General features: G+C 44.2%; 1 protein-coding gene across 3 annotated transcripts; it reads left to right on the top strand.

Moving 5' to 3' along the window:
• Positions 1-409: 409 nt before the first annotated feature.
• LRP3 (LDL receptor related protein 3) lies at positions 410-27,775 on the top strand. 3 transcript variants are annotated; one of them, XM_053952638.1, is made up of 7 exons: positions 435-822; positions 5,788-5,835; positions 14,810-14,948; positions 23,160-23,368; positions 23,651-24,737; positions 25,872-26,004; positions 26,942-27,775. In XM_053952638.1, exons 1-7 carry the CDS (start codon positions 588-590, stop codon positions 27,746-27,748), a joined length of 2,658 nt encoding a protein of 885 aa, XP_053808613.1. In that variant the 5' UTR covers positions 435-587; the 3' UTR covers positions 27,749-27,775. The 3 variants fall into 3 exon arrangements, with proteins under 3 accessions (XP_053808614.1, XP_053808613.1, XP_053808615.1); XM_053952640.1 differs by lacking the exon at positions 435-822 and adding an exon at positions 2,455-2,517; XM_053952639.1 differs by lacking the exon at positions 5,788-5,835 and having other exon boundaries at positions 410-822.
• Positions 27,776-27,850: the final 75 nt, after the last annotated feature.

Raw genomic sequence — 27,850 nt, 5'->3', positions numbered from 1 at the left:
CCTGGGGAGGCTTTTCTGCACTCGCCCATCACCGATCACAGCGTTCACTCGCGGGAGCTGCAGCGGAGCCAACTCAGCGTAGCTCCGGAGGAAACTGCCGGGAAAAGGCATCCGGGTGACCCGCTGGGCCGAGGCAGCTCCCGGCTGGGGGGCCGGCGGCGGCGCTGGGCGCGGCCTCCCGGCATGGGCCCGCGGCTCCGCGCACCCGCCCGGCACAGGGGCGGCCCCCGCGGGGCGCCGCGCCTGGCCCGGCCCGGCCCGCGGGCTGGCTGCGCCATGGCCGCGGGCGCGGGGGCGCGGCGAGAGCGGGGAGACCCGTGCCTGACAGGAAGCGCGGCGGCCGGCGCTGCGCGGGCGGGCTCGGCCCTCGCCGTCCCTTCCGCCCCCGGCCGCGCTCCGCCCGCGCCGCCCGGCCGTTGGCAGCGGCCCCCCAGGTGTGCGCGGAGCGGAGCGGGGCGGCGCTGCGCTCCCCTCGCTGTCTGGCCCGGCCGCCGCAGCTGCTCGGCGGGCCTGTCACGTGGGGCAGCGGCGGCGGCGCTGCGGTCTGTTCTCTGCCACCTGCCCCGGAGCGGGAGCGCGGGCCGGCCATGGGGCCGCCGCCGCGGCCGGCGCCCGCTCCACTCCCGGCTCCCCGGCGGGCAGGGGCACCGCGGGCCGGCGGCGCCGCCGACTCCTGCGGCTCGGCGTTAGCGGCTCGGCGGGTGCGGAGCCGCCGCGGTTCCCCCGCGCTGAAGGGCAGGCGACAGCGACCCGCCATGGAGAAGGCAGCGGCCGCGGAGCTCCGTCAGGGCGCGCTGGCGCCGCTCACTGCCATCTGCCTGGGTGAGTGCGGCCCGGCCGCTCCCTGGCGGCGGGGCACGTCCGGGCACGGCATCGGCTCTGGGGACTGCTGGGCCCCCTCCTCCCTTACGGGAAGCGACCGCGGGCGGGGGGCGCGGGATGGGACGAGGCTGCATCACACCGAACCGTGCCGGCGGAGCCCCCTCCCGTCACCCCGCTTCTGAACGAAGGGGGGCGAGGGCCGGCGCGGCCACGGCTCGCTCGGGCTCCCGCTCGGGCTGCCATGCCCGGCCGCTGCCCGGCGGTGTTGGGGTCGCGCGGAGCGCTGCCAGATCCAGCGGCACAGATCCATCGCCTTGCCCTTGGCTCTGGAAGCGCTGCCATAACCTCGCACAGCATTGAAAAAAAAAAAAAGTTTGGGAGGCGTCGCAGGTTCTTCCGTGGGCCGTGAGCTTGTGCGGAGTGCGGTGCGGGCAGCGGCGCCGGGGCTCGGCTGGGGACTGCCCGGCGCTTGGCCCCGCTGCGCGCCTGCCCGGCCCTTCTCCTGAGTGGCAGCGGGAAGAAACCTTTTCTCTCCCTCCGTGCCTCTGCCATATTCTGCTCCCTTCCCTCCCTTCTGCTTGAAGCCGTTGCTTTCCGCTCTGCTTCTCAGCAGGTGTTAATTTATGGCAACGTGATGAAGCGTATTACTGGTTTCCAGTCTGTCAGCCCGTTCAGTCAGGGGAGATGGTTTTTGTTAGAAGCGTTGGCGCCTGGCTGTGACTAGAAGGAGCGAACGACAGGCCCCGCGTCTGTTACAGGGGCACGTGAAGTTAGGAGCTGCTGGAGCTGACTGCTCCGTTCCTGCGCCCTGCCAGAGGATTCTGGTGGGGCAGCGTAGTCAGGAGCAGCTGAGCACTGCTGGGGCTGCACTGAACCCTCCAGACACTCACTTGGTAAACTGTCACAGCTCCTTGATCCAGAATGCTTTAACCCACAGCTCTTTGCTAATGAAGTGGATTAGAGTTAATTTTTAATAATCCCAAGTGACAGTTACTATTCGTTATGCAAACGATCAGAAAGGGATATCTTGTGGCCAGACTGGTGGTTCTGTAAAACAGACTGCTTGTTTTTTTAAAAGTGCTTCCTTTAACATCAGTGCTTACCTAGAAAAATCTAGGAAGTTGAACTTTAAAGGTTGCTGTGGTTATTTCAAATGTATCTATTTTAATTAACGTAAGTACAATGTAAAAAGCTAGCTAAACTACAAAACAGTTTGAACATCCAGGTCGTACAACTCTTCTTTTTTAGAGAGTCTTAACGGGATTTCAGAGATGTGCACAGCATGAGGATAATATCTGCTACACTGCTTATTTAAAGTTAGAGAAAGATACATATTTTCCCTGTATCTTTGAATTTCTTATTGTTTCTTGGGGGGTGTTTTGGGTTTTTTAAATTTTGTTTAGGCTTTTTTTTTTGTGGCCCAGTCAGACCTTTGTTAAACCTTTTATTAGTTGACATAAATAGCATGGTTATTGTTAAAATGACTAATGAGGTAATAAAAGGTTATGTAAACTCCAGAGCTGAAGTGAGAACACTTCTTGTGTTTAGGTGTGGGTGATGTCAGGCTGAAAGTTTAGTAGATTTCTGCTTTCTATGACTTCTAGAATTTCACTGTCTGGCTCTTCTTTTCAGCTGGAATGTTTTATTCCTATTCCTTGCACAACTGACAGTAGTGGAAGTTGAGAAACATGAGAGGTGGGAAGCTTGTAAGGTATTTTGCTTCAGTGAACCCATAAGAATATAATGCTGCTACTTAACTATTTTTGTATTTTACTTCCTGCTTGTCTGTCCTTTCCTTTCATCCTTGTTTTTGGTTCTTGCTTCTTGCCATTCTTTCCTTGTTTTCCCATGGCCTGTGTGTGGGTGTTTGGTGTCTGTATCAATGCACTGCCACTGACCATTGCTGTGTGACCTCATCTGTAAACTGCTGCTCCAAAGACTGGAATTGGGTTTGTTTCAACTGTTCTTTTGTGAAGCCATTTTGTTTATCATTCCTGAGAAATTCTGGAGGACATAGAAAGTTATCAAATAAGAAGGACTCAGTAAAGCTGGTGTCTCTCCTTCTGGCTGTGGGGGAAGCCTGGTAGCTGTCATTTGGTTTGGAGGTGCCAAGATGTAAATTTCCCTTTTGATCCAAATAGCCACTTTCTAAGCTGAAAACCTCTCCCTGAGAATTATTTAGCAATCCAGATGAATGGCACAGTAAGTTTCCTACATGGAGTTCAAACCAACTGAACCGCTTTAGGGATTTTTTTCTGGCTTTCCCATAACTGCTCAACAGTTAAGAAAAAGGGCATCTAGGAAACTTCCAAATACTCTTGTCTGTCACCTGTTTTTATTTTGACAAGAGATAAGAAAATCAGCAGGGAATGGCTGTTCTTTCTTATGGGCCTCTGACAGTTTTGAGAGCTAGGTGCTGGTTTAACAGTGCTCTTGTGGTTTGATTTGATGGTCTTGAGTGAGCAAAATGGGTATTGGAAACCGTAAGCTTATTCAGTTGCTTGGGAAAATATCTGCTGTGAGACATAGATTTTATTTTAAAGAACTATTTTTGCTGACTTCTTGGTATAAAAGGGTTTGAAAATGAGAGTGAAGAACTTGCAGCTGCAGCCAGTAAAAGTTTTTTTCAGAAATAAATTAGTATTTTTGGGGGTTCTTTTTTGTAGGTATCTGCCAGGTGTGGTGTGCAAGGCTGCCTATAACTGCATTTGTGGTAGTAAACTAGGGCTCTCTGTTTAAGAGTCCTCAGTAATGTGGCTCTGAGTTGGCTAATTCCACTCTATTATGCCCCTTGTCTTTATCCTACTTATTTCCATTTAAAGGGAATAGGGGCCTCTTACAAGCTGTGTGAGGGAACCTCTGCTTCAGAGCTTGTTTCTCTTAGGGCAGTTGGGAGTGTTCGGGTAGGAAACATAAAGATTACAATGGTAGTACAGACCCAGACTCATCCATACAGTGTATCCTCACAGAGTGCTTTCAGTTGTGCTGATACTAGTCATGCAGAGTATATTCATGTACTTTCTTCGGAGCAAAACCTAGTATTTTACTTCTCATGAATATAAATTTGTGACATAATCATGGATTAATTTCATCTCAGTCTTTAGGACTATATTACTATGGTTACAGATAGTGGCACTTTAATATTGGATGAGGAAATGTTGTGTTGCTGTTACTGCTGTGACCCAGAGTTTGTCACAAACGGATGTGCTGCTTTGCCAGAGTTAACAGGGCTGTGTTGTTTCCTGGTACAGGATAGTATTTTTGCTCCTAGGTACTCTTACTCACCTAACAGAACAAACTAGCACTGTGAAAGGACAAATAATTACGTGGCACATTGTTATTATCATATAAGAAATGTTACTAATGGTAGCTAATTATGTAATAAAATCAGTGCTGTTAGGGTCCTTTGAACATCATAATAATGCTTATTAATACCAATCTACGGCTCAGGTGTGTTTCTCCTCAACCTGTAGCATTACATACAGTGCCATTTAGTTGCCCTCCTGGTTTTGTGTATTCGTAAGAAGTCAGTCCCAAGACTGCCTAGAAGGAGGGGGAAGTCACTGCCCTGAGGTAGAGCCCTGAAGTCTGTGAGGAGTGACCCCAGGAGCAGTTTTCTCTCTGTTTTGCAGGGCCTGGCCTCAGCCTGAGGCCTGTAGCAGTCCTCCCAAAAGGAGAATATTCAAACTGTGGATAGCCAGATACAAGTCATGGAGGGACAGCTGTAGGCACCTGGGCTGCTGCAGTGTGGTGACTGAAAACCATGACTGGGCCTGAGCTGGAAAGCTAAGGGTCTGTTTTTTATTTCCACCCCTTTAGTACTTTTTGTACCTCTTGTGCTGGTTTAAGTTATAACAGAAGGTAGTCAGGGCAAGGGTCATTGTTTTGGGATGTGTTTAGACAGTGTAGAAGACAATGGGGGCCCACACTCTGAGCCATAAATAGTATTAATTGTCAGCTGCTTCCTACGTGACTGTTGGGAACAGGGACGGTTTCTCTTCCTCTCTTCTCCTATTGTTGATTTTTAAATGATGTTTTTAACTAAATTCGTGCCAAGAGATTACCTATTAAAAGATTTAGGATTTAACATATGCAAAATAAAGCCAAAGTGAGTGCTTGGGCTCAGATGTTGTAAATTAAGTTTTTTGTAACATTTTAAACCTTTTAAATTTTTTAAAGCATTTGTCATTCTATTAATAGGCCATCTTTGTAGATTACAGATTACTGTTGAAATGAGAGCAGTCAGTGGGACACTGTAATTTTGAAAGAATATGTGGGGAAACTAATAGGGAACTATGTGTTGATGCTGACTTCTGGAGCAACAATGACACAGGACAAATTTTCTTTGGCAATAACTACTCTTTCCAGATCACTTTAATGGTATACACTGTGAGAGAAGACTTTTGAGAAAGTGAAGAGTCTTTTGGAACTTAATTTGCAAGTCAGATATGTATTGCAAGTACTGCCTCATCCTGTTTTGATTGTATTAGTGGACCTTGTTGAAAACTTCATTGCTTTTGCTTAGTCAAGGCAATCATGTTAGCTTTAGCAGCTGATTTTCAAGGTGACATTTACCTGGGAGGAACAAACTTTGCTTTATTCAGAAAAGTATTTAAGGATAATAATCGCCTTTTAGTGTGATTGTTCTTCTGTGTTCCGCAGTTAAAATTAATTCTATGGAAGATAATTTAAAATAGATTGGCAGTTGTTTCTTTTGGTAGCATGTTTCAGAGATACTAAACTTACATTGTGTATTGACTTGTTTTAGCTACAGTGAAGGATAATAGTTGATTACATGACTTGCCTGTGCAGATAAGCAAAGTTCTTGTTGGGAAGCTGCAATGCATTTTTGCTAACACCCCAGCAAACACCTAGGAATGGTTAACTATTGACTGTACCGCTAGAATTTGCACCACCCTGTACTGCTAGAATTTGTCTGAACATTGTTTTTCTGTCTTTACACAGTGAATCTCTTCCTGACTGGGAAGATAGAAAGTGCTGTTACCTCATTAGGTAAGACATACTTTTCTAACCTGTATTTACTGTTCATTTGAGCTGTTACTGTTTCTTCCCCATACAGAGAGATGTTCTAATGAAAGAGTGACTTTTTAAATGACGTTTGTTTAAGACAGACTAACAATGACATCTTAGGAAGTTCAGTACTTTTAAGTCTTCCTGGGCTTTGTCGTGGTGCCAGCCAAGGCCAGGGATCTCTGCCTTACTGTCCCCGTGCCAGCCAAGGCCAGGGTGGCTGTCCCCAAGGCCAGGGATCACTGTCCCGCTGTCCCCAAGGCCAGGCTGCCTGTCCCCAAGGCCAGGGATCACTGTCCTGCTGTCCCCAAGGCCAGGCTGCCTGTCCCCAAGGCCAGGGATCGCGGTCCCCAAGGCCAGGGTGGCTGTCCCCAAGGTCAGGGATCACTGTCTCGCTGTCCCCAAGGCCAGGCTGCCTGTCCCCAAGGCCAGGGATCACTGTCCCGCTGTCCCCAAGGCCAGGGATCACTGTCCCGCTGTCCCCAAGGCCAGGCTGCCTGTCCCCAAGGCCAGGGATCACTGTCCTGCTGTCCCCAAGGCCAGGGTGGCTGTCCCCAAGGCCAGGGATCACTGTCCTGCTGTCCCCAAGGCCAGGGTGGCTGTCCCCAAGGCCAGGGATCACTGTCCCGCTGTCCCCAAGGCCAGGGATCACTGTCCTGCTGTCCCCAAGGCCAGGGTGGCTGTCCCCAAGGCCAGGGATCATTGTCCTGCTGTCCCCAAGGCCAGGGTGGCTGTCCCCAGGCCCGGGTGGCTGTCCCCAAGGCCCGGGTGGCTGTCCCCAAGGCTAGGGTGGCTGTCCCCAGGCCCGGGTGGCTGTCCCCAAGGCCAGGGTGGCTGTCCCCAAGGCTAGGGTGGCTGTCCCCAGGCCATGGTGGCTGTCCCCGTGCCCGGGCTGTCCCCGTGTGGGCCCGGCAGTTGGGAAAAGGCCAAGGTGGGAGCGGAGGCCGCGCCGCTGTTCTTTTTCTTTGCTTGTTTGGTTTTTTTTGTTGATGTTGTGGTTTTTTGTTGTGTTGTTGTTTTGCTGTTGTTCGGTCACTCCTGGCCCTGTGCCGGGCTCCGAGCGCGCTGGGGCATCGCCCTCTGCCACAGCCGCTGTCACTGGTGGTGCTGCTGTCACTGGTTGTTTTCTTATCCGGTTGCTGTTAAATTGTAAATTGTTCCAGTAACAGTAAATTGTTATCTCAACCCCTAATCTGCATTTCATCTCTCTCACCTGAGGGGGTTGGGGGGTGGGAGTGGCTGTGTGGGGCTTATTTTCATTTGCGCTTAAACCACAACAGGATTATAGAGTGCATCATTGTCATTGTGATAGATAAAATCGTAAGCTTGAGGCTAAGATCGTAGTGCTGGGTATGTTTAGGAGAAAACTCTGTGTTTAGGAAGTGTGCCTGGGAGCACCAAGTCAGGGAGACTGGCTCATTCCTGAAGAAGCTAAAACAAGAGTATGGAAAATGTCTCATGAATGTCAGTGTGGAAACCCAAGCAGAATCACAGCACTTAGTGTAATTTCCTTCTCTCTAGCAGTGCTGTGACTTACTGACATGGGAATATTGCAGTCAGGGTCCTCTTAGTGATAAGGACCCTCTTGTGACTGTCAATCTACCGTCATATGTGTAGATCCCAGAGAGTCTGCAACTTATATTAAAACTGAAAATGGCAAATAAGAGAGATGGGAGGAAAGGATATTGGAAAACAGAAAAATAATTCTAGGACTGTAGATCAAATAATGTTGGAGCTTGAGTGTTCAAGTTAAAATTGGGGGTTCAGAGAAGGTTTAAATCAGGAGAAAGTAGTAATTTTATGATTAGGTAACCTGCTTAAATTAAGCTTAGAGAAAGTGTGGATAAACCATGCAGGAGATGTGTTGTTTGCAGCACAGTATATTCCATTCTTTCATTGGAAAAAGTACAGAGTGTCACTTATGTCTTAGTATGTTCTGCCTGGATGGTTCTTTAGCTTTTGATGGAGTTTGGCATCTGTTTTGTGTATGATGCATGCGTTTACAGAGTGCAAATTAAGTAATTACACAATTACTTAGACTGGTGATACTGCCCCAGCCTAAAATATGTAGAAGTGCTTCCAGTTGGCTCTGCTGCTTTTTAACACTTATTTTTTTCACTAGAAATAGGAAACCTCAAAGTATTGTAGCCTTCATGTTTTCTTGTCTTCATACAGTTTTGAGTTACCTTGTCTTCTGGTGGTGTAACTGGAGCTTGGGATAAAAATGATCAACAAAGGTCATTGCTCACAGAAAGCTAGGTTGGCCTGTTGATCAAGCAGCGTGAGCTCAGATTTTGTCACATCTGTAGGTGGAACCCTTGGACTCTGCCTTCACTGGCTCTGATCAGGGGCAGAAAAAGCCAGCTGGAGACTGAGCAAAGCAAAGGGGAGCCTTGAGTCTTCTTTTTCCACAGGCACAAGGGATCTGCATTAAACCATGTGTGTAAGCCCTCCTTGAGGGAGCATTGTGAGAACTTGGGGAGAGTTTCCTGCCGACTCCGAGAGAGCTACTTGAGGAAATGTGTATTGCCAAGCACTTGGTTTTGAGAGGAAGTTCCTTGTGGCAAGTGCAAAACATCTTTTATCCTGGAGCAGATGGTGGGGATGTGTTCCTTGTGACTGGGACAGGCCCTGGTGCAGAAGAATGTGAAGCTGCAGGATTTATTTTTGTCTGGGATTGTCTGAAAATTGATTCCACCACAGCATAGTACCCTCAGTGCCATCCTTTTGTGAAGCTTAATGTCTGTTTTATTACAGTTGCTCTTGCAAAAATAAGAGTAATATTATTAATGTAAAGTTTTTGGAAACGTCATTGCACGTATTTGTGGCATACTTATCTGGCAGAGGGAATCTCCTGCTGTTTACAATAGAAAAAATCCATTTGATTCTTACAGAAAGCCTCATTAAGATTTATGTGCTCTTGACAGAAAGTCTCTGAACTCAAATCTCTTCTGGCATTTGTTTAAAGTTTGGGGTTTTCCTTCTCTTTGCTTGTTTGGTTTTTTTGTTGTTGTTGTTTAGGGTGTTTTTTTTTTAAACTATGGAAGAAATTTATTATTGTCTGTCTTTATAATTTATCTTTTCTTAAAAGCACCATCTCAGATTTTTGGTGGGTTGGTTGGCCAATCCAGAAATTGGTATTTTTGTTTCTTCAGTAATGCTAAATGTGGGAAATTTAAGCATTTTTAGTTTTTAGTGAATTCAGATTTCACTTTCATCTAGGTTTGTGCAGAAAGGCTGTAGAATTGTTGAAAAAGTGTTATATCACTGCTATTCTTTTGTGTTGTCACTGATGATAAGGTCTTCAGAATCCAGGACTGTACCTTTCTATTTAGGAACTTCCCTTTCCTTTAGATGTTTTGGCAGTTTGAACAGGCTTTTGTTTATTTTCCTTAAGGAATCACAGTGTCACACTGAAGCTGTAAGTACTTACTAACACAGTACCTAGGCATGTGTGTGATTTTGCAGACTTCATGGCCAGGAGCTGAGGAGGGAATTGGGACCCTTTTATTAATATTGAAGCCCCAACAGCATAAAATTCTGCCCTTGTGTGGTTTTACCATTTTGTTTTCAACACTGAAGGCTGTGCTTAGTAAAGGTATTTCTTTCAAAATTTGTGTGTGTGAAAAAAGAGCTGCTGAAACCTGTGCTGGGGTACTTCACCTTTTCTTCCTTGCAGCAGTCAGTGCCCAAGAAGGGGAGGGGCAGGCGACTGCTTTAAGGAGGAGGTCGATTGATGTTCGAGGCGTGTAGTGATGAGCGTTGGTGGGGAAAAAGGCATCAAAAACATGTGGCAATTAAGTGAGGTTCGGGTAAACACTACAGTAGTTTTGGGAGGTGTGTATGTGTGTGTCCCCATGTTGCTCCGACAGGTTTAGGGGACCGTGGGCATATAGTTAAAACACTGTAATTAAGTTTTGGCAATACTGTCTTGGTGTTATTTGTAATGATGGTGTACCCCATAATCATCTGTGCCCAAAAATAATTCCTGTATCTCTGAGGTTCCATGGCTGGGAGTGGTGTGTGTGTCTGTGAGTGGTGTGTGTGTCTGTGAGTGGTGTGTTGTGTGTGAGTCTGTGTGTTGTGTGTCTGAGTGCTGTGTGTGTGTGTCTGTGGGTGCTGTGTGTGCCACTCTGTGTGTCTGTGGGTGCTGTGTGTGTGTCTGTGGGTGCTGTGTGTGCCTGTCTGTGTGTCTGTGGCTGCTGTGTGTGCCACTCTGTGTGTCTGTGGGTGCTGTGTGTGCCTGTCTGTGGGTGCTGTGTGTGCCTGTCTGTGTGTCTGTGGGTGCTGTGTGTGCCACTCTGTGTGTCTGTGGGTGCTGTGTGTGCCTGTCTGTGGGTGCTGTGTGTGCCTGTCTGTGTGTCTGTGGGTGCTGTGTGTGTGTCTGTGGGTGCTGTGTGTGCCTGTCTGTGGGTGCTGTGTGTGCCACTCTGTGTGTCTGTGGGTGCTGTGTGTGTGTCTGTGGGTGCTGTGTGTGCCTGTCTGTGGGTGCTGTGTGTGCCACTCTGTGTGTCTGTGGGTGCTGTGTGTGCCTGTCTGTGGGTGCTGTGTGTGCCACTCTGTGTCTGTGGGTGCTGTCTGTGTGCCTGTCTGTGGGTGCTGTGTGCCACTCTGTGTGTCTGTGGGTGCTGTGTGTGCCACTCTGTGTGTCTGTGGCTGCTGTTTGTGCCTGTCTGTGGGTGCTGTGTGTGCCACTCTGCGTGTCTGTGGGTGCTGTGTGTGCCTGTCTGTGGGTGCTGTGTGCCTGTCTGTGGGTGCTGTGTGTGCCTGTCTGTGTGTCTGTGGCTGCTGTTTGTGCCTGTCTGTGGGTGTTGTGTGTGCTACTCTGTGTGTCTGTGGGTGCTGTGTGTGCCTGTCTGTGGGTGCTGTGTGCCTGTCTGTGTGTCTGTGGGTGCTGTGTGTGCCACTCTGTGTGTCTGTGGGTGCTGTGTGTGTGTCTGTGTGTCTGTGTGTGCCTGTCTGTGGGTGCTGTGTGTGCCACTCTGTGTGTCTGTGGGTGCTGTGTGTGCCTGTCTGTGTGTCTGTGGGTGCTGTGTGTGTGTCTGTGGGTGCTGTGTGTGCCTGTCTGTGGGTGCTGTGTGCCTGTCTGTGGGTGCTGTGTGTGCCTGTCTGTGTGTCTGTGGCTGCTGTTTGTGCCTGTCTGTGGGTGTTGTGTGTGCTACTCTGTGTGTCTGTGGGTGCTGTGTGTGTGTCTGTGGGTGCTGTGTGTGCCACTCTGTGTGTCTGTGGGTGCTGTGTGTGCCTGTCTGTGGGTGCTGTGTGTGCCTGTCTGTGTGTCTGTGGGTGCTGTGTGTGTGTCTGTGGGTGCTGTGTGTGCCTGTCTGTGGGTGCTGTGTGTGAGTTTGCTTTGGCACACGTGTAGTTCAAAAGCCGCCCGAGCAGCCTCTCTGCCCCTCGCGGTGGCGGGCTCGGAGATAACGGAGATAAGGGAAGCTCCAGCGAGGCCGTTTATAGCCCCAGGCTCGGTGTTTCCTCCTCTGGTGTTCGGGAATTCGGAGGTCCCGTGCCGAGAGGGAGCAGCAGCGAGCAGCCCTAGGCTCGGCCTGTCCCCGGTTTCGGGAGCTGCGGACGCCGCGCCGGGAGAGCAGGGTGCCAGCCGCCTGCTCCGGTGCCAGCCGCCGTCTGGCCGCACCCAGCCGCCTCTAGCAAGATAAGTTCCCTCCGTGAGCTTACAGCCCCCTGAATGCAAAGAACTTCAGTCAGGGCTCCAGCCGACAGGAGATAAGCCAAGGGAGAGATAGGAGAACGGAGTGGAGGCGGGCGAGAGAAGACTGACACCACTTCCCCCTTTGTCCTTTGACCACCATGCTTGAAATACAGGACACCACCTTGGGGGTTGTGCCTGGCAACTTTTGTTTGGGGTCTCTTTTTGTTTTGGGGAGTCCAGAGGGTTGAGCAGTTTTGTATTTAGTTGTTTTTTTGCTGTTGGTTTTTTGTCGTCGTGTGATTAGGAACAGTGAGAAGCAACGACATTGACTCTAAGACTCAGGAGGCATGAAGTGAAACTTTACTTGGAACCTCAGATATTTATAGGCAGGATTGTTCACCCAGAACCTGATTGGTTCTCAAACAACACCCCTCACACAATTGGTTTAATTAGGAACAGCACCTTCTTGTCCATAAACATGATGTACAACATTCCACATGTTCACAAACACCAAGTGTACAGGCTTGACATAAGAATTGTTTTAATTCTTTTCCCTGAGATTCCCATAACTTCCCCAGACAATGCCTGGGAAAGTTATCTGTTTTTCTCTCTCCGATTAAACTGTCACATCCACAGTCTCTGATTGTTGCTGTTATGCTTGTTAGTAAAGGGTTATTTTTCCACTTAATCTACTTACATTCATTACTTACTTGGACCGCTGAGGGAGATAGCTAGATCCAGAGGCTTCTCCTTTAAATTGTCTGATACCAAAACAGATATTAATTCAGATTTGTGGTCCATTCAAATCAGGACCCTTTGCAAGAGCTAAGCAATTGTCCTTTTGATTTTGAGTAGGACAAGTCTGAAAAGCTTGATATGTGTCAGAGGGGATAAGGCCATGGTAAAGTACTGGCAATAATAGCCATTGTCAGATGAACTACCAAAAATGACAGTATAGCATCAGTGCAGCCCATTCCTCACTATGTCCTTAGATTTGCAGAGCTACAATTCTTCTGTTGAAAGGAAGAATCTTTTCATTTGCTTGGTTTTTTCTTGCCTCACATTTATATCAGATGTTCAGTGTTAGTAAGAAAAAGCATTTCTTACTGAAGACCTGAAATGTGATGTTACAGCAGATCCTCTACATTAGGAAACTACGTTATTCCAAAAGAAAAATATGTAGTGATAATACTTCAAAAAAGCTGGGATACTTAAGTAACTATTTCTCAGAGTCTTTGTAATTACTTCCTAAAACTGAGAAATAAGTATTTGGAAGAATAATAGCTCCCCTAACTACACTGATGGATGTGTGAATGGAAGTGCTCAGGTGAAGCCATCAGCCTGTCAGTGGGACTTCCTCAGAATGGAAACTAAGTAAGTTTTGTGTAACTTTAACTCTGTTTGATTGCAAGTACTACGAATAAGGAATATTAATCTAGAACATAATATGGTACAAGGGCAGCAGAAATATTTGCACAGGTGTTACTGGAGGCCTCTGGATAGTGCTGTCTTCTGTATTTGTTCTTTCACCTTGTGAATTCTGTTTCCTTCCCATTTTGAAGTGCTATTAACCTGGCAGTTAGGAAACGCAGCCTTTCCAGCTCCTTTATGTGTTTGCTAGCTCTTGGTCCTCTTTTACTACTGTGATATGTTGGTGCAGTAACAAGTATGTGGAGGAGCACAATTCTAGACCTAAAGAAACTGAGAACTGGAGTTGAAAAGTCCTGTGGATCTTATATTTGCTTTTATAATTCTGTAATTGCAACTGCATCTCAGTGTTTCCCAGCATCTGGCATGGCGCCGCTCTGGTTTTAGAACTGTGATAACAAAAATGTTCTTGTTGTTGTAACTTCATTACTGCAAAATACTTGTTTGGAAAAAGATGTTTTCATGTATTTATGTATTCGGTATGTTTTTGTGGCCTTTGAAACTAGTAGGAATTATATACATGTATTTCAGCGGAGTGCTTACCTGGAGAGTAAAAATAATAGCATTTTTATATTTTGCCTCAGGTAAGTTACTCACCTCATGCTTTTTGTATTCCTGTGGCTCTCACTTTAAAAGTGCTTCCTGTGAACAAACAGAATAGTGCCAGGCCTAGGTTTCCAGGAGGGGATGTGCTGCAGCCCAGCCCCAATCAGGAGCTCTGCAGGCAGCCCTGCCCGCCTGACTTGACTGCAGCCAAGTAGCTGTGCTGGTACACCTTCCTTCCATCCCTCCAGTGCAGCTAAATCTGATCCCAACTGGGAGTTGAAAATGGTGTACTTGTGTGGCTGGATTTCAAGCAATACTGTACATCTCTCATTTATAATGCAGTGTGTTTGAATGCGTATGTGTATGAGGTGACAAGGTAAAGGCAACCTTTTTTTTTCCCTTGCTGTATTTTTCAGCTACAAGAATGTAAGCTTCTGTCAAAAACTGAAATGTTCAGCTGCAGTCCACAAGTCATGCTCTAGATAGTAATTTGTTATAAAAATAGTTTAAATAATATTTTTGGAGAATATTCAGAATAGCTGTTGCATTACAGAGAATTTTCCCTCTTGTAGTCTGCTTGGAGTACGTTTTCCTATCAGAACAGCTTTTCAACTTGTCCTTGGAACATTTAATTTTCATTTTTGAATTGCTTAATTACAAATTATAAGTATTTGATGTAGTCTGCTGTTTTCCATAGGAAGAACTAAACGTGCTTTGAAAATGCTGAGCTTTATTTGGCCTTGTTTGCTCCTTTCCCTGTCTTGAAAATTTTTCCCATCTGTGAGGGTTCAGAAGGAATTTAGAGTACTTCAGTAATGTTCAGTGAAAACTGAACTGCAGTTTACTTTTTTGTGGGAGAGGTGGGGGTGTGGTGTGTGGTGGTATTTTTTTAACCCTTACAAACTCTTCATGTGGTTAAGAGAATAAACAACATGTCTAGGAACATGTTCCAACAAAATGAGCTGCTAGTTACTTTACAGTTAATAGGGATCTTCTTCACTTGCTGGGCACCTACCTAGGCTTTGGGAGGCTGGTAGGAAGGATTTCTGTATTACATCCTCTTGGCAGATCCATGCAGTAATATTGATTGTAGGCTGTGGTAGATTCATACAAGGTTATCGATTGGTCCTGCATTGAAATGCAGGTTATGCTTACCTACACTTGGTGTGGGTGTCTTAATTAAAAAACAGGGCAGGGAAGAAAGGAGTAAGAGGATAGAACTGTTGACTCTGATATGTCTGCAGCCTCCAGAAACCGATGAAAGCTCTTGAAGCTAATATGAATTGTTGATTAGGCAAAGCATTAACAGTATTATTTTTCTCCCCTTATTAACAGCTGCTTGCAGTGGAGAACTGGAACAGCACACAGAGAGACGGGGAGTCATCTATAGTCCTTCTTGGCCATCCAACTATCCTCCAGCCATAAACTGCAGCTGGTACATCCAAGGAGATCATGGAGATATGATAACAATTAGGTATGGTTTGATATTTGTGGAGGTAAAGGATTGCTTTGCTGAAACAAAACAAAATGTGCATTTACCCGATAACCAATGTGAGGCTGTCTTCAGAGCCACTGGATGATCAAGGAAAGCTGAAATTGGTTAAACTGGAACATGGTTCCAGCCTGGGCACCTCTCTCTATTTAAAAATGCTTCACTGTGTCTTGTTTCTCTAGGCTACTTCTGACATCTGTGATTACAGAAGTCACTTGTGGTCTTTTAAAGTATTTATCTTCACAGTGCCTGTGTGAGATTTCATATACCCCTGACATTTGAGGGAGTGGGAAACAGCAATATATTTACTCCCATTATATAGTCCCCCTTTCCTTCTTTATATTGCTTATAAATAGGAGTAGGTGAAGGCTATAAAACCTGGAATGGCTTCAGTGGGCATGTAAAATTCTTGGAGAAGAAATGGCATTTTCACTACTGTCTTGAAATGGTGCTATGTTTAATAGAGAGTTGAAGATAATTATTGCTTATTGTTACTTGTTTACCAAAAGACACATGCTTTTCTGTTTAGTATTTATTTCCAACAAATCAAATAATAGTTAGCATTTGTGGCACAATTTCAGCTCTATTCTAGAAAAATGCTATTCAATAAAAACTAAAATGTACTGCAAATGGCTTGTTAAGAATGTTTAGGGTATAATATGAGCATACTGTGAATGTGCCTAATTTCTCTGGGCTAGTGGTAGGATCCTTCATGAACCAAGAATTTCTTACTTAAAAAATAAAACCTAGGAAAAGTTTTTTGGGGGGGTTTTAGTACTGTTACGTTTGACACCATCTGCTCATTCTTTGCTCAGCTGCTTAAAAGGACTGCAAAACCTCTTCAACTGCAGATGCTCAGAAATTGAAAACAAATCTGCCACAGATGGAATAATAGGAAGGCTCCACCATCCATAGTTCAAAATAGGAACTCTCACCAAAAGTAATGAAGTAAATACCTGCCAGCATTTGAAATTCATAAATAGAAACACGCTTTTAAACCCCATTACATTACATTGGACGTGGGGAATTTGTTTCAAAGCAGAGATTGTTGGAAACTGAGAAAGCATACAAATGAGACACAGGACTTGACTCTGGAGAATAATGCTACAGTTTATGCTGTGAAAATGTCTCAGAGCTCCAGTTGGAATTGGGACTCTCTTCTGCAAGTGTGAGTGTAACAGAGGCTAGAGAAACAAAGGAACATGAAGTGTGGCAACTGGTAATAATGTGTGTACAATTTAGATGCATGCACAGCAATATGACTTGAAAGATTTCTTAATGGGTTTGTTTTCTGTCACTGAATGCACAGCCATGTCCTGCCCTCCTCTGCACGTGCAAACAATAGAAACTACGTGTTTACATCCCAGGGACTCCTGTCCTGGTGTTATGTTTGTGACTATAAATGTACTTGGAATGACTCACTCCAGTGTATGAAATGCAAAATGTTACAGCATCTGAGGATTTCTTTACAAGGCTGTTGCCCTTGCAGTGCCAAAGATGTGAAAGAAAGAGCTGACTTGTCTAGGCTAGGAGGTTTCAAATGCAAACATGTTTTCTGCTTTCCAGTTGGATATACTTCTTATTCTAGCAATGTGCTGGCAAGGGCATAAGAGTAGCTTTTTAAATTTTCCTAGGAAAATCAAACACAGTTCTTGTGCTAACATCTGCATTTTGAAAGGTTTCAAAAAAGCCCATCTCCTTTGTGTTGTGTTACAAAGTATGTACTTCCTTTGATCTTGAATTCTTGTTGACAACAAGACAGCAGTGTTATGTAAGAGATATATATAATGAGATACAGCAGGAGTCATTAAGGGATAAAATTGCAATTGAAAATATTTTTTATTTCTAAACTGTTTGCACTTGGTAGTTATTTTTTATAAACCTTTTTTTCAGCAGCTTTCAGTAGAGCAGTGGCCAGATCTACCTGTGTATATAAGATGCTGGCTTCTGTGGCCATCCCTTTTAGAAACTGTGTCTTTATGTCTGTCTTTCGTGTATATATTAATTTTCTTCATATCCTCACATTTCCATGCCCTTTGTTTTGCTTTATAGTTTACTTTCTGTAAATCCTTGAGGGAGCTTTCCCATGAACAGGAAGTATATGTTCCTTGTGCTTATACCACTCTATATATGCATATTTCAGTACTTTCTTTCAGGTTCGTGTGTCTGATGGAATGGTTCCATTGAGACCTGTGAAACAAGTCTGTAGCCACTGTTTTTCAGGACTATGTTATGTCTCTAAATTCAGGTGTTCAGTTGCTAGTTATTGTTTTGGAAACTACTTGACTTTTCCACCCATTTTTTCTATTTTTATGCTTCTTTTCACAGAGGATTACAAAAAACATTTAAGATCATATAAAGATGTCATATGCAGTATTTGCCTTTGTACAGGCTTGATAGATTTATGCTTCCTCATATCTAAGAAAAAGATGAAAGAAATTTTTGTTTAGCAGTTGCTGTTACTTGATGGTTGTAATTAACCCTGGTGTTAATGGATGGAGTGTAAATTTATTATTTTATTACTGGAATTTAGGGGACTGCAAGTAAAATGTTCTCCATATTCAGAATTCAAGATGAGAGTTGAAAAGCTATCTACTTAGTGACCCACTCAAGCTGTCTCTTACTAATTGAGGTGAGGGGATCACCTGCATTGGCTTTCACTTCAGTGATTCATAACACTGGCTTTGAAAAAAGAAATTGTCAGATTTCATTTGAGTTTCAATTTCTGCATTAAATTGAGGTCTGTTCATATACTCGTACTGATCTGTAATTGTGTGAAGAGTTAATGGGACTGCTTTGCAGCCTATTTACCAAACTCAGAGTGTTTCAAAACTTGACAGTAATTGTAAAAAACTTATAGTAGCCATTTACTTGCTTAGCTTCTGAAGAAATAGCCCCTACTAGGCAATGTCTCTTGTCTAAGGTTATGCAGTTAGCTGGTGCTTGGGAGCTGGGAGTAGAAGAGAGCTTTCCTGACTTCAGGTCCTTGTGCTTCAGTGGTTAAGCAGAAGTTTTTAATGAGCCAATTAAGTCATCAGTTGTTCACAGTCTACGCTTTCTGTGAGAAGTTGGCAAATAGAAATAACTTTTCTTGCTTAATTGGTCGGTTGGTTTTATTTTGGGACTGTGCTTTACTGACCTATCCATAATATTTTTTCTCCAGTTTTTAAAATGAGTTTAGAGGGCCAAATTGGACATTTACTTTTTTTATTTATTTACTAATTGCTTTCATTCAGATTTTGCATCCCATGTTTGTCCTTTCCCAGTTACTGAGAAAGCTTTCTTTCTCTTTAATCTGTAGTCCCTCGTGCCTAAATTACTGAAAGGGTTGTAGAGAATTCCCTACATTATTTATAGAAGTACTTTTTTTTTTTCCTAGCTGCTACTGTTCCTTTCAGTGCAGATGGCAAAAAAACCAAGCTCTGCTAAGCATTAGTTTTGCAGGAAGCACATTTTTCTCATATATATAGATTATTAATGTGTGTTTGTGGTAGTCTGGTTTAACGAAGTACTTTCCAGCAATGTAAAAATAGATAATAGGAAGATACCATTGTAGGCTGTTACTTCGTGGGAGCACCTAGGCAAAAACTGATATATATGACTAATACTGTAATTTCCTGTAAACTCCTGGAGGTCTGCTCACTGTTGGAGGTAACCTCTATTTCAGTATGATGCACTGGAAAAAGAATCTGATGAGTTTACTGATTTCTGCAGAATTCAGTAAAAACAAGACTTAGTGCTGCATTTCTCAGTTCACATTGAGTTGGTCTGATCCTCAAATTCTGAATACTTTCAGTGTTTAATTGGCTATTGTTGTACTTCTGTATAAAAATGTGGAAGAGACATTCCAAGAGCGAGACAATAGCATCTTTCAGGAGAAACAAAACCTGCAAATTTTTGTCCCGTGATTTTGATCTTGTACACCAGTCTCCTTCTACATTCCTGTATTGTTTTGGAGGTCCACAGGTAGCAGTGAGAACAGCCTGAGGGCCAGGCCATTTTAAAGGATGTTCTGTGATGGGTGTTGTATTTTTGTTTACATTGTAGTCCTAGTGCTGGAAATACCAATGTTTCACTCCTTTTCCTCTCCCTGCCCTGTTGTGAACTAGGGCTGTGTGCTCTGGTTGTGGAGAGGAAAAAAAAACCTGGAGGAAAGCCAGGTTCTCCTTCCCTTTATCACCATGTGCCAAGATGCCAGAGCAGGGGAGCATTGCTTGGAAGTGCAGCTCTTGGGTGGAGGGGGTGTCTGGAGCAGGGGTTGCAGGGGGGGTAAGGCTGTAGTTGAGGAGTGCAAGGGCTGGAGTTTAACACCCTGTGCCCTGCAGCTTGCATGGTAGGATGGACCCCTGGGCCCCTGCTCCAGTCCTGCAGAACTGTCAGAGGGCTTTGCTAGAGAGGATTAGTGACTGAGCAGAACTGTCTTTTGCTTTTCTTCTCAAATCCTGTGCTTCACTGCCCAAGATACTTAAAAATACTGTGGTACTGGCTGGTGCTGCATGAGATATGGATGACTTACATATTTAACACGTGAGTTATATATGAGTACTCTCTGTTTCACTATGGCTCCTGTTTCTTGCTTTAATCACACAAAATGATGTAGTTTTTTGATACAAAAGGTCTGAGACTTCCCTCAAGATCAGTAACTACAGACTTCAGTACTTTTCCAAAGATTGTACAGTGTCCTACAAGCAGTACAAGCACAAGTCTTTGTCCTGTATTTCCACTGTGTACCAATACTCGTTCAACCCTTTTGATAGAAAAATTTGCATTCCAGTTTGAGAAAGCTCAGCTGAATAAATAAATGTTTTGTGGGTAGCAGCTCTAGATCTAATTAGAGATGATGAAAGAAGTAAAGCAGTAGAGGCTTTGTGCAGCATTCAGGAGTCTTGGCTAAAATAAATCAGTTGGCTACTTAATGTCAGAGTAGAATGGCAGAAACCTCTAACACAAAACCTTGTCACAAATGCATTATGAAGTGAAGCCGGATTTTATATACTTACAAGTGCAAACACATGAATCCATATTGTTTCCATATTTATTTAGAAGGTAGTGTTTTCTGTGGTGAGGGCTTGTTCGAGTGTATCATGCTTTTGGTCTTGTGTAAAATCACCATCAACATACATGAGGAAAAATTTGCTTCTAGTAGGGGCGATATAACTTAAAAGGGTGCTGAAATAGAGTGACAATGTCTTAATCAAAGGAAAGTTTGTTGAAAATACATCTGTTGATTAATTTGCATAAGGGGAACAAAATCGCTTTGACTTTGTGTCTTAGCAGAAGAAATTTTATAACTTCTGTTTTATCTATTACACATAAAATTTCACATTAGAACTAGAACATACACAGAGAAATTGTGTTTGAAACTTCTAGGCACTTGGGATTAAATGTTTGTTTTTATAACAGAGTTTATTCTTGTGAATATTCTGTATTGCCCTTTTTGAATTCCAAGGCATTTTTTTCAGTAGCTTGTGTATCTCTGAGAGGTTTGGTGTTCTTAAGGAATCTGTTAAACACAGTGTTTCTTTGCAAGTCTATTTTGCCTTGTCACCCTTGTACTCGGTGGCTGAAGTTTGGATTTGCTAGTGAAGAAGTGTGGGATTCTGCTCTGAATCTGTCTGAGATCCAGAAGTGACACTGAGGAAAATCAGTTATCCTCTGTATGCCTGGGCTTCTGCATTGGAAGCTGGATCTAAAAGTTATTCCTTTTCCACAAACAAAAAAAGCTGTTTATTAGCAATGTACAATACTAGACTTCCAAGATACAAGTAAAAGATATTAATTGTACATGAATGCAGGCTCTTGAGAGGTATTGATGTCATCTGCAAAGGAGTTTGTCAACAAGGTATATGCATGTAGCTGACTTTTCTGTACTCCTCCTTTGTATAAATCTTGAAAGTATTAAATATTTTTCTTTTTTTTTTTTTTTCTAGAAAGAAGTGCTTTTTAAAGTAAGTTGTAGACAGCTTATTGTATAGGCAAATTCTCCCCTTGGGTTGTGCAGTGTGTGTTGTGTAACCATGCTATGGCTGAGTTATTTACTTGATAGACAAAAGTAGCTCTTTTCAGCAGAGCGAGGAAAGTGAGTGGCTGTGGGACCCAGTTGGAGTGCTGGGAACTGGGTAAGATAGGAGAACAATTTGTTTGCCTCTTTAAGGTTCATCATGGTGCATCTAAAATAGCTACAACAGTGAAGCATCAAAAGATGTAGTAAATGAACTTGTTTCTAACATACAAACAGAAATTTTTTAGTCATTCCCACCCCCCCCTTCCTAGTTTTGAGTTTCTGTTTCTTGATGTAGTGCCTGTTCCCTTTTCTTAAAAACTTCTGTTGTTGAGCAGATGGGTATTTCTAACACTTAGTCAAAAAGTTTTCATTAAAAAATTCCTATGAACAATCCTCCAAGTAGATGATAGAAACCCTACATGATGTGTGGTGCCAAAATGAGTTACAGAGAGCAAAACTGATGCGGTGGCTCAGTAATGCTGTCTCACATCTCATGTAACAAACAAATTTTGAGTACCTATAGCTTCCCTGATGCTTTGGATAATTCCTTTTCATGATGCAGTGGCTGTTTACTTCTTGGTCATTAAGAACATTTTATGTAGAACACCTGTAACAGAAATACTCTGGTTTATCTTTGAATGGCTGAGTACTTAAATCTTTTTATTTTGGCTGCACAGTCATCTAAAACTTCCTTGCTTGATGAGATTGCTTATAGCAAAGAACTAAGTGCTGTAGGAATATTTCTTCACAGCTGGGAAGACACACAGAGGTTGGTGGGAGAAGAAGAGTTAGAAGAGGAAGGACATTTCTGGATGGATTGTCCTTGCACATATGTTTTTTGTCATCTCTTAATTTTCATTTTAACTTACCGCTTTCAGTGTTCTCTTACTTCTCATGCTCTTGCTGATAACATTTTTTGAGAGTTATTAAGGCAGTGTGTTTGGCAGAACCTAGAGGTGTGGGTAGGCTGAGTCTCCTGCCTAAATTAATTAGCTGGTTTACATGGTTGCTGTTCTTTCCCTTTCAGCTTCAAAGGTCAAGATCTGGCAGGCATTGACAGCCTTCTGTAAATACACATTGATATCAGAAAATTATCTTCCCATGTATCTTTTTCAAAGAATTTGTCATTGATATTTGTGAAAAATCCTTTAGGGAAGGAGATCTGTATTTTGCAACAGCTTTTCTGCCTTTCTGAAAATTCTGTCTAGATATTTGCATGGAGTATGCACAAACTTCTACCAAGTTAATTTGGTGTAGCTGAGTTACATAGAAAAGGACCAAAATTCGTTTCTAAGTGTTCTGAACAGTGTGCCCTTTCCTAATGAGTATGCTTTTCTGTGCAGTCTGCAATCTGCTATTGTCACTGCAGATTGCTGAATAGAAATGCAATCTGTTTCATCAGAGAACAAACACCACATATGGTTCTTGAGCCACAGGTTAGGGCATATTATCCAGCTGTGTTCAGTGTTCTGCAAACAGTTAGGGCTCCTCTTTGCACCTGATAAGCTGCTATTGGATAATCACTTGGCTTGTGTCAGCAGAAGGGCTAGAAATTTGACTGTGTTATAGTCTTGTTTGCTCTGCATTTGCACTCCCAGAAAGGGAATATTTTAATCTTTGAATTAAAAGATAATGGTGTTAGATTTTAGGTTCCATTTCCACCCCTGTTCTCTCCTTGCCCATCCATGGCTCAAATAGTGGATTTGTCTCTCATACTTAGCCCTTTAGGGTCCTTTGTACTGCTTCCTATTGTTCTTTTTCCAAGACAGTAGTCAACCCTGTCATCCCTAGTTTCATAGCTTTTACAGTTGGAAATGACTGCTGAAATTAATCTGCTTTCTGTATAATGTGTTCTGGAATTTTGCTTTTCCTCATCTCTGTATTTTAGGAAGCAGTTTTATTTAAGGACTGAGTAAAAGAGGACTCATTCTTTCAGCTTTTGGAGCTGCTTTGGTATGATGTTTATGCTGGTGAGATGGGTGCTTTTCCAAATTAGAGGATGTGCTATGTTTCTATATACTCAGGGTGGTATATAGAAGGTAGATGTTTCATTATCTTTGAATGTGGTACCTTTATGTCAGCACTGCTTGATGCAGAAAGTCAGCCACTAGAATTTGTTCTTTCTCTGATAGGTTTTGTTCCAGATACATGTCTTCTTTGTAACTTGTGCTTTCTTCTGTTCTTAACAGTTTTAAAAATTTTGATTTGGAAGACTCTCAGAAGTGTGCAGTAGACTGGTTGATGATTGGCCCATCTTCCAAGAGGGAGGAGTACAAAGTGTGTGGATCTTCCATACCTCCATCTTTCATCTCTGCAAGGGACCACGTGTGGATATTTTTTCACTCAGATGCATCAAGCTCAGGCCAGGCTCAGGGATTTCGCCTTTCTTATATTAGAGGTAAAATCTTACGGTTCGTTGGCTTCACTTCATACTCCTCTGGCAAAACTTGAAAGACAGTAGTACTATTTTTTTGATAAGCATCTTGGGCTGTTGATGACTGTAAAGTATTGGTGGTAACACTGATACTATTTGCATGTGGCTTTTTAACTGTATTGCTGAAGTGTACTGGCCTGACTAATTAGCTTGTAACATGCATGGTGAAAAGATGTTGAAAAGCGATATCAGATAGTTCCAAAAGTTTTGATACTGATTTTGTTTTCTCCTTATCCTCTTTCACAGGAAAGATAGGTCAGTCTGTGTGCCAGTCAGATGAATTCCACTGTGCAAATGGGAAGTGTATTCCCAGTACCTGGAAGTGTAATTCCATGGATGAGTGTGGTGATAACTCAGATGAGAAGAATTGCACTGTCCCTCCAACAGACCCTCCATCCAGCATCTGTCCCTCAGGAATGTTTCAGTGCAGCGCAGCGCACTCCACCAAATGCTTGATGAACGAGCTGAGATGCAATTCAGTTAAAGACTGTGGTGATGGTTCGGACGAAGATAATTGTCCTGATCTTTCCTGTGGCAAAAGGCTGGGTAATTTTTATGGATCTTTTGCTTCCCCAGACTTATTCCGTGCTGACCACAGCAGGTCAGACCTTCGTTGCACGTGGTATGTGGACACACAGGATAGTCGGCATGTTCTGTTGCAGCTCGATTTGCAGTTAGGCTACAATGACTACGTGAAGGTGTATGATGGCATCGGAGAGAGAGGTGATAAATTAATGCAGACGTTTTCACACCACAACAATAGGCATTCCGTGAGCGTGGAGTCGTCCAAGGGCCAGCTCACTGTCTCATACCATGCCCGCTCCAAGAGCACTGGCCATGGATTCAATGCAACGTATCAGGTGAAAGGCTATTGCCTTCCTTGGGAGCACCCTTGTGGAAGTGATGAGGAGTGTTTCACAGATAAGCAGCATTGTGATGGCTGGTGGCATTGTCCAAATGGCAAGGATGAGGAGAACTGTCCTGCTTGCCAGAAGAATGAATACCCATGTGAAGGAAACAGTGGGCTTTGCTACTCAATACTTGACCGCTGTAATAACCAGAAGAACTGTCCAGATGGCTCAGATGAAAAAAACTGCTTTACTTGCCAGCCAGGAAATTTCCATTGTGGGACAAATCTGTGCATCTTTGAGACTTGGCGCTGTGATGGCCAAGAAGACTGCCAGGATGGGAGTGATGAACGTAACTGCCTGGTGATTGTTCCCAGGAAGGTCATCACAGCTGCTCTGATTGGGAGTCTCGTGTGTGGCTTGCTGCTAGTGATAGCACTGGGTTGTGCATTAAAATTATATTCTCTGAGGACCGGGGAGTACAGGTAAGTGTCTTGCTTTGTTGATGTTTTCATAGCTGTGGTGGTTTTTTCCATTTTGTTAAAAGGAAAAGAAAGTTGATTCTTAACCAGAGAATTTGCAAAATACTGTGAAATCAAATCCAAGGACCTGATGACAGCTAAATAGTAGTCACTGCATTAGGCTTAGAGAAGATTCCTGGGAGTAGTGAGTGGAAATATCAGCTCTTCTGTGGTCTGTGAGAAGTACATGTTTATTGAGCAGTATGGCAGAATCTGTTTCTAACCTAATCTGCCTTTTCCTTCTCATATCCTTGCAACAAACCTCTTGCCCCTGCCAAAAACTGAATGCTGAACTGCTACAGTGAAGGCTTCACTGAATCTGAATTGAGTAACCCTTCACCCTTCCCCAAATACTCCAGTTCTCAGTTCTGCTTAAAGTGATGTCCTGCTATGGTGGGGCCTGTTCTCAGTGGGAGTTGTCCATGGTATGAGCTGTGCCCCTTTCCTGTGGTTCTGTATGCCTCATTTTAGGTGTAGTGTGTGTGTGCCTTTCTTTGCCTATGAGAAGTGGGGTTCTGCCTTGTGGGAGTCATAAGGGACTTTCTGGTTCCCATCTCATCGTGTGCACCGGCTCTGTGCTATGCTGCTGGCACTGTGTTTTAAACAGTGTGCTTTACATTCTCTCCTGGTAAAATCTGCGTGATTAAGGACATGCAAATGAGCTGCTCTGCTAAGGTGGGAACTTCAGTGCCTCTGTTCCAGCAGGACTGGCAAGCCTCTCTGCAACTGCAAGCTGCCCCTGTTGTGTGATTGTTTCCAGTTCTTAATGCCTTTTCCAAAAATAACCTTTGGGCCCTTGCTGAACAAGTTACTGCTTTTACTGGCACAGCAATTACTGGCCAGTTGTAAAAACTTCAGTTGCCACAGCGTCCAACCTGAGTCTGCACTAGAGAGTTTGCTGGTTTGATAGATTTGTGTTTTTACCCTGTACTCTTAGTCCTTTTGTTTGTTTTTGCATCCTGATAAGATTTTCATGGAGCTTATTGGAAGGCTTGTGGTTTTACTCCTAGCATGAGCCCCTTGGCAGTGCTTTTATACATTAGTGTCAGGGGGCAGGACAAACTGTTACTTCTGTTTTCTCTCTGGTTCTGTTCCCAGAGCATTTGAGACTCAGATGACGCGACTGGAGGCAGAGTTTGTGCGGCGGGAAGCTCCACCTTCCTACGGACAGCTGATTGCACAAGGACTTATTCCCCCCGTCGAGGACTTCCCTGTGTACAATGCATCACAAGTATGCAGACACGTGCCAATAAATACTTCAGCAGCCAAACTACTAGAAATTAGATACAGGCAATCTGGAACTGTATTTCAGTGGCTGTGCTAATTATACGGAAATAATATAATAATGTGTATGTGTTACATGGAGTTAAAGAGCCACAGTTCTGCTGTGGTAATTTTGAACACATTTAATGTATTTGCTGGGGAAAAAACAGCAGTGAGATAAGCACTTTTGCTGTACATCAAGACAGAATGAACAGAGACAGAGAGAAAGGTCACAAAGTAAATAGAAGAAAAGGGCTTTTCAAGCTGAAACTGTAAATGCACCTGAAACGATAAGAAAATAAAGTCTCTAGCAGGGTTTTTGGAAAATTCTTAATTTCACAAAATGATTGTTTTTCATTTACAGGTAAATTATGTTGGCAAGCCATTAAGTCATTCTGTTTCATTGCTGAGTACTCAGAAAACTCCTGTACCCTGTCAGAAGTATCCATCTGAGATACAGTTCCTAATGTGATAAAGCACTTGCAGTTTGTTACTCCAGTGAAAAATTAACTTCCTGGGCAGACAAGCAGAGCTGAAACTCATCAAGGAAACAGAACACAAAAGAAGTTGTGGCTGCCCTTCCCTGGCAATGTTCAAGGCCAGGTTGGATGGGGCATTGACCGGCCTGGCCTAGTGGGAGGCGTTCACAGCAGGGAATTTGGAATGAGATGATCTTTAAGGTCCCTTGCAAGCCAAACCATTCTATGAATCTATGAGAGTCTTCTGGTACAGGCAGAGCTGTCTTTGGTGTTCTCAAATAGTTTGTTAGAAAATACACATTTAAGAAGAAAGCACAGGGATCAAGTCTGAGTATTGTGGCAAAGTGGAGATATTCGTGGGGAGAAGAGGGTTTAGAAATCTCTAGAGTATGTGTGAAATGCTGTTTTGCTCCCTGTGTGTTGCAGGCTTCTGTGCTGCAGAACATCCGGACAGCCATGAGGAGGCAGATGAGACGCCACTCGTCCCGGCGCGGCTCCTCGCGGCGCCGCTTGGGCAGGCTCTGGAGCAGACTCTTCCACAGGCCTCGGGTGAGAGGACAGATCCCCCTGCTGACACCTGCCCGCACCTCACAGACTACCCTGGGTGATGGAATCATCAGCAGCGCTGACGGGACCGCTGGGAGTCCCCCCCCTTCCCCAGAAGGACCTAGCTTAGAGGCAAATGGCCAAGCCAGGGGCCCACAAGAAGCTGGATGTAGCAGCTTGCAGCCAGAGACTGAAATGACAGAGCCATCGCCTTCCAGCATCTTCCAGCAGAACACTTGCACAGCAGCACCTGCAGAGCCTGAGGCTGGACACACCAATAAATCTTTAAGTGCTGACTCTGACAGGGAGCATAAGCAGCCCAGTAAAGCAGATACAGGAAAGGCTTTCAGAGATCCTTTATCTGAAAGTGTTACAGAAACGATCCATGGAGGGTCAGTATCCAGGAGGACTGTCCCAGAGGACAGTGGTTTAAGTGGAAGTCATCCACTGAGTGAAGATCCATGTAGATTACCCTTAAAAAAGTGGGAGTCTGGTTATCCAGACAGCCCTATGAATGTTCATATCCAAGCGAATGGACAAAACCAATGTTGCCCTAACTCATACCAGGAGGAGCCTTTGGGTGTTCATGCAGCTTGTTGCCATTCTGTGGAAGTGCCAATGTTACAGTCATCTACTTCCCTCTCTGAAAACAATACCAGTGATGATGAATCTTTACTTGTTTGCTAATAAAATTTTTTGTTTTGTCCATGTAAATTTTGTAGCTTCATTGTTTTTGTGGCAGTGTGCTTCGATGATAGGTGGTATGTCTGTGCTCCCAACTTTCTCTCT

The sequence above is a fragment of the Vidua chalybeata genome, chromosome 11 (genome assembly GCF_026979565.1).
Source record: "Vidua chalybeata isolate OUT-0048 chromosome 11, bVidCha1 merged haplotype, whole genome shotgun sequence".
Taxonomy (NCBI): Eukaryota; Metazoa; Chordata; class Aves; order Passeriformes; family Viduidae; genus Vidua; species Vidua chalybeata.
This window is presented reverse-complemented; position numbering and strand designations above follow the sequence as displayed.